Consider the following 14,524-nt stretch of genomic DNA (forward strand, 5'->3'; position numbering starts at 1 on the left):
TTTGATTGAAATAAATTTTTATCACCCAATTGTCTTTCTTCTAAGAAATAATTAACTATATTAAAATTTTGTGATATTTTAGTTGTATTTCCCAAAGTTATATAGGTTCACCTAAAACTTTCCCTTTTATCTTCTAGATTTACCCCTGAGCCAGAAGAGATTTCTTCAGGAGAGAACAGCTTCATTGGCCAGGAATTGAGTGTGGGCAGAGATTCATCTTTTGTGTTGGAAGACAGTGGAAGTGACCGTCTGGCTTACATTCCAAGCCAAATGTTTATGCCACAGAAATTAACAACTAAATATGAAAAAGATCAGGATTCTGAAGAAATTGCAAGTCTCACTGCTGGTAAGGAAATGAAAAGTTATAGCGGTGATTTAAAAATAACTGGATCCTCATCTTTTAACACTAATAGAGAATCAAATAAATAAGGTGGGTATAAAAAGCAACTTTTTTCAAGTTCAAGATGGTGGCTACAACTGCAGCTTTTATTTGATCTGAAGATTTAAATGGTGACAGGTACCACTCTGGAAATCAATGGTAAGCTCTAAGAAATGTCACTGATATGTTCACCAAACTTAAGGTTTCTCTAGAAACCACAATTTAGGTTAGTGTGATGTAGAAGGAGGTACTACAGAGAATAACATAGCAAAGGAGGAACTTTTAAAAGTTGGCCTGACCAGTGTCCCAGAACTTGTGATTGCATGAGAAAGTGTAAGGTTTTTTAACTGGAAATAAACTACCCCACTCTATACATTTTAATGGCAAAGCAATCATGCTTTTTGTCAGGATTTAATAGTTTCAAACAAATCAGATCATAGAATTTTGGCTGTATTTTCATTTGAAAGGGTGGGCATTCTAAACAGACTATTCAGCTATTCCATCTATGTATCTAGAGTCTCCCAAAATGCTCATTTGGCCAGAATGCCAGCATTTAAAGCATTATGTCGTAAGTATCATGTGTGATGTTAGAATATGCAAGTTTGAAAGAAAAGGCGGCCAATCTCATAATATTCATTCTTAGTAATTTCCTTGGATAAATAAATGTTCTTTTCCTTGGGTTCAACACTGATGTCCCCATATTTCCCCCCATTTCTGAAATATGCATGTTTGAATTTTGTCTTTAAAGCAGTTAAACTTTCCTTTACAGAAGCTAGACTTGAGAATTAAAGAGTCAATTCATCATTAGTTGAAAAATAAGACTTTTTTTTAGTAAAAAATAGTAATGAATTAAACCTGGATGTATGTAGTTCCTTGGCATTAAGGCATTCAAGTGTGTGATTTCTTATTTAAAACAGGTTTTTATCATTATATAGACATAGCTTAAAGAAGAAAATACAAAATTTGTTCTTCTTAATGGATGCAATTAATTTGGAGTATTCATTTTAACGATATGGGAATTACAACAGCCCTCAAGGCATAGGAATTTATTATGGTTTGGTTTTGGAAGAAAAAGAAAAGAAAAAGGAAGTTATTTTGGCAGAGTTGGAATACCAAATTGTCATTTGTGACAGTATTGTTAGTAGTAAGCGTTTTAAAGTCTAATAATTTAGAAGTGTGAAACTTTTCAAGAAAGACTAAATTAATTGGATATTTAAGGGAACAAAGGAGAAACTCATCTTTGCAGCCATCTTTAATGACTGTTGTTCAATAGCAATAGAAATACTTTTCATTTGGTTTTTCAGATGTCTGGATATCAAGATACTCATAACCAGTTTAAGGTTCAGTTTGGCTGCAGAAATAATTGTTGCATGGCTCTATAGGAAAAAAATGTCAATTTGCTGTTACACCCACCACACCCAATTTCTCTTGCAGTGGATTGAAGTGTTGGGAGTTCTGTGGAGGATTATGTTGAGTTGTGATTGCCTGGAAACAGAGTCTCAGATCTAAGGATAATATATATATATATTTTTATCCTTTACAATAAATCTGAGTCTCAGATCATCAGTGTTGTCTAGGGACTTCATACTATTCCTTTCTTTCTTTTTTTTTCTTTTTAAAATCATTGCTAGCTAGTTGTCAAAAGCCGCTGAGAACTTTCTGTATAATGTGCCATCCTCAAGGAGAGTAAATTGTAGTTCAGATATTTTATCCAGTCGCTAAGAGATGAGCTTTGATACACATTCCAGATGTATTGCACAAATAAAAAGATTGATAACTTCCATAAGAACTTCCACATGCTATGCTTATTATTCATTTATAATGTGATTCTTATGGCCAAGGGCTGATTTTTGTGCCCTTCAATGGAGAGTCCTGGAGAAGTCAAGAATCTTAACCATTTAAGAAATTTTTAGAGTTCCCAGAGTACTGTGGGCTGGCAATGGGTTGTGTATCACTCTCTTTCACAAGAAACACAACCACTATCTCTCTACCTAGGCCTCTCCCTTGCTTCTTCCTCCCTACTCCAGTTTCCAAGTTCATCCTTAATTGCATCACCTTTCCTGGCCCTCTCCACTCCTTACAGCAGCTCAAAGACAATTTGTATCAGGATCACCTGAAGCCCTTCACAAGCATAGATTCCTAAGCCCTTCTCAGTACTACTGCTTCATATTTAGGGGTGTGAGTGGCCAGGAAAAAGCCACAAGCTTTAAAAACACCATAGGTGATTTTTGTAGGTCCTCATTTTTCAGATCCACTATCCCAGTGATTCTCAAAAAGTGTGTCCCTAAACCAGCAGCATCAGCATCACCTGGGAACTCGTTAGAAATGCACTGATCCTGAACCTACTGAAGCAGAAACTGGAGGTGGGGCTCAACCATCTGATTTTTAACAAGCAAAAAATCTGATCCAGGCTGAAGTTTAAGAACTACTGTGCATGCTACCACTTTGGTGTGCTTCCTGATTTGCTCTGTGTTCTCAGCTAAAAGCAATTGAGTAACTAGTATCACAGAAGAATTCCTATTGTCAAAGGGATCCAGGTAAACTGGATTATAATTTTATTTTACTCATCCAAGAACACTGAACATTCATCCACCCATCTATTCATCCAAGATCTATCTAACAAGACATTTTAAGATCCAAATATGTAGGGGTTATCTAGAGATATTATTATGCATTTTGACCACACATCCACAATATAAAAATTCTTTGGAAAATTCAGTTGCTCTTAATTACTCACTAATGGAATACACATAGTTCTTTGGAATTATGTAATAAAAATGGGTGGTTTAATTCTAATTAAATTGCAACTGTTGACCCAATTGTAAGCCTAGCACTTTCGTCAAAGATGCTATGTTAACTAATACTTAAGATACAGTTAGTCTATTGTCAAGATTAAAGCGGGACAGGATAATTTTTAATGAATGTTAAATGCCAACCCAAACTCAGCCTAGGGCACACTCATAGATTTAAACACTCCCTGGCCTTAAGATAATTTCAGCTGATGTTCTTTTCAATGAATTTTGTTAAGAACTAAGAGGCAACACTTCTCTCTTCAAACTAGGCTGGAGTTGTGCTCAAGGGAATTTGCATAGATTTTGTTTTACATTTTAATTTTGATAACTTTGATTGTGATCTACAATCAGTTTTGTTTGTTTAAGCCAATGTATATTTTGATTTTCAATCAATCATAAGGTATTAGAGCTGGAAAGGTATTTAGTGATTAGCTTTTGCAAATTCACCTGGGGATGATTCCACCCTACTCTACCCTAGGAGACATATTGCAATGTCTGGAGACATTTTTAGTTGTCATAACTGGAAGGTACTACTGGCATCTAGAGGCCACAGATGCTGCTAAACATCCTACAGTGCACACAGGACATTCTCTCACAACAAAGAATTATCCAATCAGACTGTCAATAATGAAAGAAACCCTGTTTTAGAAGAAACTTCAAGCCCCCAAGATCAGGTAACTAAAAAATTCAGTATAAGGACTCAAGATTTCTACACCCTGTCCACTGTTTCCCAGTACACCCTCAGGATCCTGCTAATTTTTAAAAAATTGTAAAAGTACTATCATACCATATAACATTTTAATACAGAGTCACAAATCACACAATTTAGCAGACTGAGCTATTTGTGGTGTGGAGTACAGTCTTTGGTTTTTCCACAGGCATATAGGTTTACATAGTTTTATTCAATTTCATATCCTGCTTTTCACATATGTTGTACATTTTACATATTGCTGCAAGCTTCATACTGATTTTTTTGTGTTCTTATAATGTTACTTTCAATGAATGAATGTATTTAACTATTTATCTGTTGTTGAACACTTAGCTTGCTTCCAATTTTTGCTGTCATGTGTTGAACTTGAAGACATATATCTTCTGCTACATTTAAATCTGTACTGGAATTAAATGCAGCAGAACTGGCTTCTGAATCACCCAATGGAGCAGTCCCCCAGCTGAATGTCCTACTTTCATATCTGTACACATGCTAAAGAGGTCAGTGATAGAACTGGGATCATGTCTGAATTGTAATGACATGTTTCATGAATGCTTTAGAAAATCCCAACCATCTGGATGCTCTTTGGGGGATAAACTGAGTCTCCTGTTCATTTTAAGCTGTGGACTGAGGTTGTGACATTCACTTTTGCTTGAGAATTTATTGTATAGTTATTATACTTTGGGTGTCTTCCTTGAAGATTTTGCATGCGGCAGAGCTAATGTGAACTGTGAGTTCAGGGGATGTGGATGATTTGACTTCATGGAGGCTGCTTCTGTAGGTCTCATGCAATTATTTGTTGGAATTACTAAAGCAATGTTCTATAGTGTTAGCAACACATTTTTTCATGGGGACCCTTTGCTAATGGAATAAAACATAGATAGTTGAAGTGATAATTGGGTGATGGTGGTGGTGGCAATCGACAAAACAGTGGCAGCCCTCGTTGAGGGCTTCCTATAGGAAAGGACTCTGCCAAGCATTTACATGGATTTTCCCATGAATATCCATGCAGCAAATATGTAATTAACTCCTGTTCTGAATTAAGCCCCATGCTAGTCTTTTGGGGGGTTAGAGAGATTTAAAAAAAAAAAAAGATTCAGACAGAGACCCTGTCTTCAAAGAGCTTGTAGTCTGATAATCAGAGTATACTCTGAGTAAAACAAAGAAAGCTTAATACAAGTAAGAAAGTATTCAGTTTAATAAAAAGTGCAGGGGGATCAGCTCGGCGGTTTGTGACCACCTAGAGGGGTGGGATAGGGAGGGTTGGAGGGAGGGAGACTCAAGAGGGAAGAGATATGGGAACATATGTATATGTATAACTGATTCACTGTGTTATAAAGCAGAAACTAACACACCATTGTAAAGCAATTATACTCCAATAAAGATGTTAAAAAAAAAGTGCAGGTGGAATGCTTTGGGAACCAGTATTCATCTCAGCATTGTATTCACTGTCTCACTTGATGATCAAACAATGCATGAGAAATAATAGTAATCACAGAAGCTACCACGTATTTAGTGCAACTATGCACCAGGCACTTTATATACATGATGTAACTTAATCCTTACCATGAAAATCTATTATTATTATTATAATGACTATTACATATTACAGATGAGGACACTGATGCAAAGGTTAAGATCCTCAAGCAACATCACACAGCTTGTAAGTGGCAGAGCCAGGATTCAAATCCATGCCCATTTCCACAAAAACGTTAACTTAACAATGTAGGCTGTGTTGTCTGGCAAGGGCATTGTCTGCATTTTCAAATGACGAAATATATCCAGCGCCAAATTTGACGAGCATCATGTCATCAGTGGGAGAGTTGGTTTTTTTGTTTTTTTGTTTGTTTTTTTGCGGTACGTGGGCCTCTCACTGTTGTGGCCTCTCCCGTCGTGGAGCACAGGCTCCGGACGTGCAGGAGCAGCTGCCACGGCTCATGGGCCCAGCCACTCTGCGACATGTGGGATCCTCCCGGACTGGGGCACGAACCCGTGTCCCCTGCATCGGCAGGCGGACTCCCAACCACTGTGCCACCAGGGAAGCCCTATTTTTAAAACAATTTTGGTGGTACAATTTAAATTTTAATTTAATTATTTTTCTCTCATGCTTTTTTATAAACCATACATGAATAAAACCATAAATATTTATTAATTCTTTTTATCACATCTTTATTGGAGTATAATTGCCTTAAAATGTTGTGTTAGTTTCTGCTGTATAACAAAGTGAATCAGCTATACGGATACTTATAAACCCATATCCCCTCCCTCTTTCATCTCCCTTCCACCCTCCCTATCTCACCTCCCCATCCCACCCCTATAGGTGGTCACAAAGCACCGAGCTGATCTCCCTGTGCTATGCAACTACTTCCCACTAGCTATCTATTTTATATTTGGTAGTGTGTATATGTCCATGCCTCTCTCTCACTTCGTCCCAGGTTACCCTTCACCCTCCCTGTGTCCTCAAGTCTATTCTCTGCATCTGCGTCTTTATTCCTGCCCTGCCCACCAGTTCATCAGAACCATTTATTTTTTTTAGATTCCATATACATATGTTAGCATATGGTATTTGTTTTTCTCCTTCTGACGTACTTCACTGTCTATGACAGACTCAAGGTCCAGCCACCTCATTACAAATTAACGCAATTTCATTTCTTTTCATGACTGATATTCCATTGTATATATGTGCCACATCTTTTTTTTTCTTTTAACGTTTTTACTGGAGTATAATTGCTTTACAATGGAGTGTTAGTTTCTGCTTTATAACAAAGTGAATCAGTTATACCTATATCCCCATATCTCTTCCCTCTTGAGTCTCCCTCCCTCCCACCCTCCCTATCCCACCCTTCTAGCTAGTCACAAAGCACCAAGCTGATCTCCCTGTGCTATGTGACTGCTTCCCACTAGCTATCTATTTTACATTTGGTAGTGTATATATGTCCATGCCACTCTCTCACTTTGTCACAGCTTACCCTTCCCCCTCCCCGTGTCTTCAAGTCCATTCTCTAGTAGGTCTGCATCTTTATTCCTGTCATGCCCCTAGGTTCTTCATGACCAATTTTTCTTTCTTTTTGTTTTTTTAGATTCCATACATATGTGTTAGCATATGGTATTTATTTTTCTCTTTCTGACTTACTTCACTCTGTATGAAAGACTCTAGGTCCATCCACGTTGCTACAAATAACTCAATTTCGTTTCTTTTTATGGCTGAGTAATATTCCATTGTATATATGTGCCATATCTTCTTTATCCATTCATCTGTTGATGGACACTTAGGTTGCTTCCACGTCCTGCTTGTTGCAACTAGTGCTGCAATGAACATTGTGGTACATGTCTTTTTGAATTATGGTTTTCTCAGGGTATATGCCCAGTAGGGGGATTGCTGGGTCATATGGTAGTTCTATTTTTAGTTTCTTGAGGAACCTCCATACTGGCTGTCTCAGTTTACATACCCACCAACAGTGCAAGAGGGTTCCCTTTTCTCTACACCCTCTCCAGCACTTATTCTTTCTAGATTTTTTGATGATGGTCATTCTGTCCGGTGTGAGGTGATACCTCATTGTGGTTTTGATTTGCATTTCTCTCGTGGTTATTGATATTAAGCATCTTTTCATGTGCCTGTTAGCCATCTGTATGTCTTCTTTGGAGAAATGTCCATTTAGGTTTTCCACCCATTTTTGAATTGGGTTGTTTGTTTTTCTGATATTGAGCTGCATGAGCTGCTTATAGATTTTGGAGATTAATCCTTTGTCAGTTGCTTCATTTGCAAATATTTTCTCCCCTTCTGATGGTTGTATTTTCATCTTGTTTATGGTTTCCTTTGCTCTGCAAGAGCTTTTACGTTTCATTAGGTCCCATTTGTTTATTTTTGTTTTTATTTCCATTTCTCTAGGAGGTGGGTCAAAAAGCATCTTGCAGTGATTTATGCCACAGAGTGTTCTGCCTATGTTTTCCTCTAAGAGTTTTATATTGTCTGGCCTTATATTTAGGTCTTTAATCCATTTTAAGTTTATTTTTGTGTGTAGTGTTATGGAGTATTCTAATTTCTTTCTTTGACATGTAGCTATCCAGTTTTCCCAGCACTGCTTATGGAAGAGACTGTCTTTTCTCCATTGTATATTCTTGCCTCCTTTATCAAAAATAAGGTGACCATATGTGCGTGGGTTTATCTCTGGGCTTTCTATCCTGTTCCATTGATCTATATTTCTGTCTTTGTGCCAGTCTTGATTACTGTAGCTTTGTAGTATAGGAAGTCAGGGAGCCTGATTCTTCCAGCTCCGTTTTTCTTTCTCAAGATTGCTTTGGCTATTTGGGGTCTTTTGTGTTTCCGTAGAAATTGTGAAAATTTTTGTCCCAGTTCTGTGAAAAATGCCATTGGTAGTTTGATAGGGATTGCACTGAATCTGTAGATTGCTTTGGGTAGTATAGTCATTTTCACAATGTTGATTCTCCCAATCCAAGAATATGGTATATCTCTCCATCTGTTTGTATCATCTTTAATTTCTTTCATCAGTGTCATAATTTTTTGCATACAGGTCTTTTGTTTCCTTAGGTAGGTTTATTCGTAGGCATTTTATTCTTTTTGTTGAAATGGTAAATGGGAGTGTTTCCTTAATTTCTCTTTCTGACTTTTCATCATTAATATATAGAAATACAAGATATTTCTGTGCATTAATTTTGTATCCTGCTATTTTACCAAATTCATTGATTAGCTCTAGGAGCTTTCTGGTAGCATCTTTAGGATTCTCTATGTAAAGTATCATGTCATCTGCAAACACTGACAATTTTACTTCTTTTTCCAATTTGGATTCCATTTATTTCTTTTTCTTCTCTAATTACCATGGCTAAAACTTCCAAAGTTGTCTTGAATAATAGTGGTGAGCGTGGACACCCTTGTCTTCTTCCTGATCTTAGAGGAAATGGTTTCAGTTTTTCACCATTGAGAATTATGTTGGCTGTGGGTTTGTCATATATGGCCTTTATTATGTTGAGGTAAGTTCCCACTATGCCTACTTTCTGGAGGGTTTTTATCATAAATGGGTGTTGAATTTTGTCAAAAGCCTTTTCTGTATCTACTGAGGTTATCATACGGTTCTTATCCTTCAATTTGTTAATATGGTTTATCACATTGATTGATTTGCATACATTGAAGAATCCTTGCATTCCTCGAATAAACCTCACTTGATCATGGTGTATGATCCTTCTAGTGTGCTTTTGGATTCTGTTTGGTAATATTTTGTTGAGGATGTTTGCATCTATGTTCATCAGTGTAGTTTTCTTTCTTTGTGACATCTTTGTCTGGTTTGTTATTAGGGTGATGGTGGCCTTGTAGAATGAGTTTGGGAGTGTTCCTCCCTCTGCTATATTTTGGAAGAGTTTGAGAAGGATAGGTGTTAGCTCTTCTCTAAATATTTCATAAAATTCACCTGTGAAGCCATCTGGTCCTAGGCTTTTGTTTGTTGGAAGATTCTTAATCGCAGTTTCAATTTCATTTCTTGTGATTGGTCTGTTCATATTTTCTATTCCTTCCTGGTTCAGTCTTGGTAGGTTGTACTTTCTATGAATTTGTCCATTTCTTCCAGGTTGTCCATTTTATTTGCATAGTGTTGCTTGAGGTAGTCTCTCTGATCCTTTGTATTTCTGCAGTGTCAGTTGTTACATCTCCGTTTTCATTTCTATTTCTGTTGATTTGAGCCCTCTCCATTTTTTTCTTGATGAGTCTGGCTAATGGCTTGTCAATTTTGTTTATCTTCTCAAAGAACCAGCTTTTAGTTTTATTAACCTTTGCTATTGTTTCCTTCATTTCTTTTTCATTTATATCTGATCTGATCTTTATGATTTCTTTTCTTCTGCCAACTTTGGTTTTTTTGTTGTTCTTCTTCTTCTTCTTCTTTCTCTAATTGCCTTGGGTATAAAGTTAGGTTGTTTATTTGAGGTGTTTCTTGTTTCTTGTGGTAGGATTGTATTGCTAGAAACTTCCCTATTAGAACTGCTTTTGCTGCATTCCATAGGTTTTGGATCATCGTGGCTCCATTGTCATTTGTCTCTAGGTATTTTTTGATTTCCTCTTTGATTTCTTCAGTGATCATCTGGTTATTTAGTAGCATATTGTTTAGTCACCAAGTGTTTGTATTTTTTACAGTTTTTTTTACCTGTACTTGATATCTAGTCTCATAATGTTGTTGTCAAAAAAGATATTTTATATAATTTCAATTTTCTTAAATTTACTGAGGCTTTATTTATGACCCAAGATGTGATCTATCCTGGAGAATGTTCCATGTGCACTTGAGAGGAAAGTGTATTCTGTTGTTTTGGGATGGAATGTCCTTTAAGTATCAATTAAGTCCACCTGGTCTACTGTGTCATTTAAAGCTTGTGTTTCCTTATTTATTTTCATTTTGGATGATCTGTCCATTGGTGAAAGTGGGGTGTTAAAGTCCCCTACTATTCTTGTGTTACTGTTGATTTCCCTTTTTATGGCTCTTAGCATTTGCCTTATGTTTGGTGCGTAAATATTTACAATTGTTATATCTTCTTCTGGTATTGATCCCTTGATCCTTATGTTTTGTCCTTCTTTGTCTCTTGTAATAGTCTTTATTTTAAAGTCTATTTTGTGTTATATGAGAATTGCTACTCCAGCTTTCTTTTGATTTCCATTTTCATGGAATATCTTTTTCCATCCCCTCTCTTTCAATCTGCATGTGTCTCTGGGTCTGAAGTGGGTCTCTTGTAGACAGCATATATACGGCCCTTGTTTTTGTATCCATTCAGCCAGTCTATGTCTTTTGTTTGGGGCATTTAATCCATTTACATTTAAGGTAATTATCGATATGTATGTTCCTATTACCATTTTCTTAATTGTTTTGTTTTTGATTTTGTAGGTATTTTCCTTCTCCTGTGTTTCCCACCTAGAGAACTTCCTTTAGCATTTGTTGTAGAGCTGGTTTGGTGACGCTGAATTCTCTTGGCTTTTGCTTGTCTGTAAAGGTTTTAAGTTCTCTGTCAAATCTGAATGAGATCCTTGCTGGGTAAAGTAATCTTTGTTGTAGTTTCTTCCCTTTCATCACTTTTAATATTTCCTGCCACTCCCTTCTGTCTTGCAGAATTTCTGCTGAAAGATCAGCTATTAACCTTATGGGGATTCCTTTGTGTGTTATTTGTTGCTTTTCCCTTGCTGCTTTTAGTATTTTTTCTTTGAGTTTAATTTTTGATAGTTTGATTAATATTACTATTTCTCATATTAGAGAAGTTTTCAACTATAACCTCTTCAAATATTTTCTCGGACCTTTTCTTTTTCTCTTCTTCTCTAGGGATTCCTATAATTCGAATGTTGGTGCATTTAATGTTGTCCCAGAGGTCTCTGAGACTGTCCTCAATTCTTTTCATTCTCTTTCTTTATTCTGCTCTGCGGTGGTTGTTTCGACTCTTCTATCTTCCAGGTCACTTAACCATTCTTTTGCCTCAGTTATTCTGTTACTGATTCCTTCTAGAGTATGTTTAATTTCATTTATTGTGTTGTTCATCATTGTTTGTTTGCTCTATAGTTCTAAGTCCTTGTTAAAAGTTTCTTGTATTTTCTCCATTATATTTCCGAGATTTTGGATCATGTTTACTATCATTATTCTGAATTGTTTTTCAGGTAGACTGCCTATTTCCTCTTCATTTGTTTGGTCTGGTAGGTTTTTACCTTCTTCTTCATCTGCTGCGTATTTCTATGTGTTCTCATTTTGTTTAAGTTAATGTGTTTGGGGTTGCCTTTTCACAGGCTGCAAGTTCATAGTTCATGTTATTTTTGGTGTCTGCCCCCAGTGATTGAGGTTGGTTCAGTGGCTTGTGTAGGCTTCCGTGTTGTGGGGTGGGGGGACTGGCACCTGTGCTCTGGTGGGTGGGGCTGGATCTTGTCCTTCTTGTGGGCAGGACCGAATCTGGTGGTGTGTTTTGGGGTGTCTGTGAACTTAGTATGACTTTAGGCAGCCTCTCTGCTAATGGGTGGGTTTGTGTTCCTATCTTGCTAGTTGTTCCTCATGAGGTGTCTAGCACTGGAGCTTGCTGGACGTTGGGTGGAGCTGGGTCTTAGTGTTGAAACAGATGTCTGGGAGAGCTCTCACTGATTAATATTACATGGGGCCAGGAGGGCTCTGGTGGACCAATATCCTGGATTCGACTCTCCCACCTCAGAGGCCCAGGCCTGACACCCGGCTGGAGCACCAGGAGTCTACCAGCCACACGGCTTGGGAGAAAAGGAAAAAAAAAAAAACAGATAGAACCTCCAAACTAATGGTAAAACAAATTGAAACAGACAAACTCACACAAAGAAACATGCACACACACACTCACAAAAAGAGAAGAAAAGAAAAAAGGAAAAGAACAACCAAACCAATAAATAAACACACCAGTGATGACAAGCACTAAAAACTAAACTAAGATAAACATGAAACCAAAAACAAATCAGACACAGAAAGCAAATCCCAAGTCTACAGTTGCTCCCAAAGTCCACTGACTCAATTTTGGTAACATTCGTTGTCTATTCAGTTATTCCACAGATGTAGAGTTTATCACGTTGATTGCGGGGATTTAATCTGCTCCTCCTGAGGCTGCACAGAGAAATTTCCCTTTCTCTTCTTTGTTTGCACAGCTCCTGGGGTTCAGCTTTGGTTTTGGCCCCACCTCAGCATGTAGGCCACCCTCAAGTGTCTGTTCCCCACCTAGTCGGGGGGGGGGTCAAAGCAGTGGCTGATTAGGTCTCTTTTGCTCACTCAGGCCAGGGAGAGGAAGGGGCAACATAGCCATAATTGGAATGTGGGGCGAGGCTGCAGCAGCAGAGGCTGGCATGATATTGCAACAGCCTGAGGCACACCATATGTTCTTCTGTGGAAATTGTCCCTGGCTCACAGGTCCCTGGCAGTGGTGTGATGCACAGGCTCCCGAGGGTGTGTGGTAGTGTGACCTGTGCTTGCATACAGGATTTTTGGTGACAGCAGCAGCAGCATTAGCGATCCATGCCCGTCTCTGGGGTCCGAGATGATAGCCGCAGCTCATGTCTGGCTTTGGAGCTCACTTAGGTCGTGCTCTGCCATCTATGGGCACACAGAACAGGAAGTCCCTCTCCTCATGCACCCCAAAACAATGGTCTCTTGCCTATCTAGCAACTCCAGACTTTTTCCCGGACTCCCTCCTGGATAGCTGTGGCACACTAGCCCCCTTCAGGCTGTGTTCACGCAGCCAACCCCAATCCTCTCCCTGGGGTCAGACCTCTGAAGCCTGAGCCTCAGCTCCCAGCCCCCGCCCGCCCTTGCGGGTGAGCAGACAAGCCTCTCAGGCTGGTGAGTGCTGGTCAGCACCAATCCTCTGTGCAGGAATCTCTCCGCTTTGCCCTCCGCACCCCTGTTGCTGCGCTCTCCTCCGTGGCTCTGAAAATTCCCCCCTGCCCACCCCCCATCTCTGCCAGTGAAGGGTCTTCCTAGTGTGTGGCAACTTTTCCTCCTTCACAGCTCCCTCCCAGAGGTGCAGGTCCCATCCCTATTCTTTTGTCTCTGTTTATTCTTTTTTCTTTTGCCCTACCCAGGTACGTGGGGAGTTTCTTGCCTTTTGCAAGGTCTGAGGTCTTCTGCCAGCATTCAGTAGGTGTTCCGTAGGAGTTGTTCCACATGTAGATGTATTTTTGATGTATTTGTGGGGAGAAAGGTGATCTCCACATCTTACTCCTCTGCCATATTGAAGGTCTCTTTAATTTAATTTTTAGAAATTCCTGCTTATAACTCATTTAGAGGACATAAGACCAGAATAGATTGGCCTTATAAATTGCTTATAAACTCATCCAGAGGCCAGAGCAAAAACTAACACCATTAAAACCAAAATACCACTATTTACAATAGCCAAGACATGGAAACAACCTAAATGTCCATCAACAGATAAATGGATAAAGAAGATGTGATGTATATATACAATGGAATATTGCTCAGCCATAAAAAAATAATGAAATAATGCCATTTGCTGCAACATGGATGGACCTAGAGATTATCATACTAAGTGAAATAAGTCTGAGAAAGACAAATATTATATGATATCACATATATAGACTCTAAAATACAACACAAATGATATTTATGAAACAGAAACAGACTCACACACATAGATAACAAACTTATGGTTACCAAAGTGGGAGGGGTAAATTAGTAGTTTGTGATTAAAATATACACACTGCTATACATAAAATAGATATACACCAAGGGCTTTCCATATAGTACAAGGAACTGCACTCAATATCTTGTAATAACCTACAATGGAAAAGAATCTAAAAAAGAATATATATATGTATAACTGAATCACTTTGCTGTACACCTGAAATTAACACAACACTGTAAATCATCTACATTTCAATAAAAATTTTAAGAAAACAAGGATCCATGTGGTCTGGGTATAAATAACTCCTAAGGCATGCATTACTTTTCTCAGTGTGCTGGTACCTTTCTGTAGATTGTTGTTTCAGAGTGTGACATAGATGGCAAGAGTGAGTCGTTTGGACCAAGTGCCACCTAGAAAAGTCTAGGCCAAGAAAGATATTTATTCTGTTTTTGGGGAAAATGATGAAGTCGATTTTAAACAGTGACTCCTACTTGTTCAGGCAAGCGGTGGAGAGAGGAACGC

At 38.2% G+C, this 14,524-nt stretch overlaps 1 protein-coding gene across 1 annotated transcript in view; it reads left to right on the forward strand.

The window, feature by feature from the left end:
• Window positions 1-14,524, forward strand: part of COL6A5 (collagen type VI alpha 5 chain) — a 116,792-nt gene that overhangs the window by 80,255 nt on the left and 22,013 nt on the right. Inside the window, 1 exon segment of the mRNA XM_032630446.1 lies at window positions 138-346. Coding sequence (XP_032486337.1) covers window positions 138-346 — 209 coding nt within the window.

Source organism: Phocoena sinus, chromosome 4 (assembly GCF_008692025.1).
Source record: "Phocoena sinus isolate mPhoSin1 chromosome 4, mPhoSin1.pri, whole genome shotgun sequence".
In the NCBI taxonomy this organism is placed as follows: domain Eukaryota; kingdom Metazoa; phylum Chordata; class Mammalia; order Artiodactyla; family Phocoenidae; genus Phocoena; species Phocoena sinus.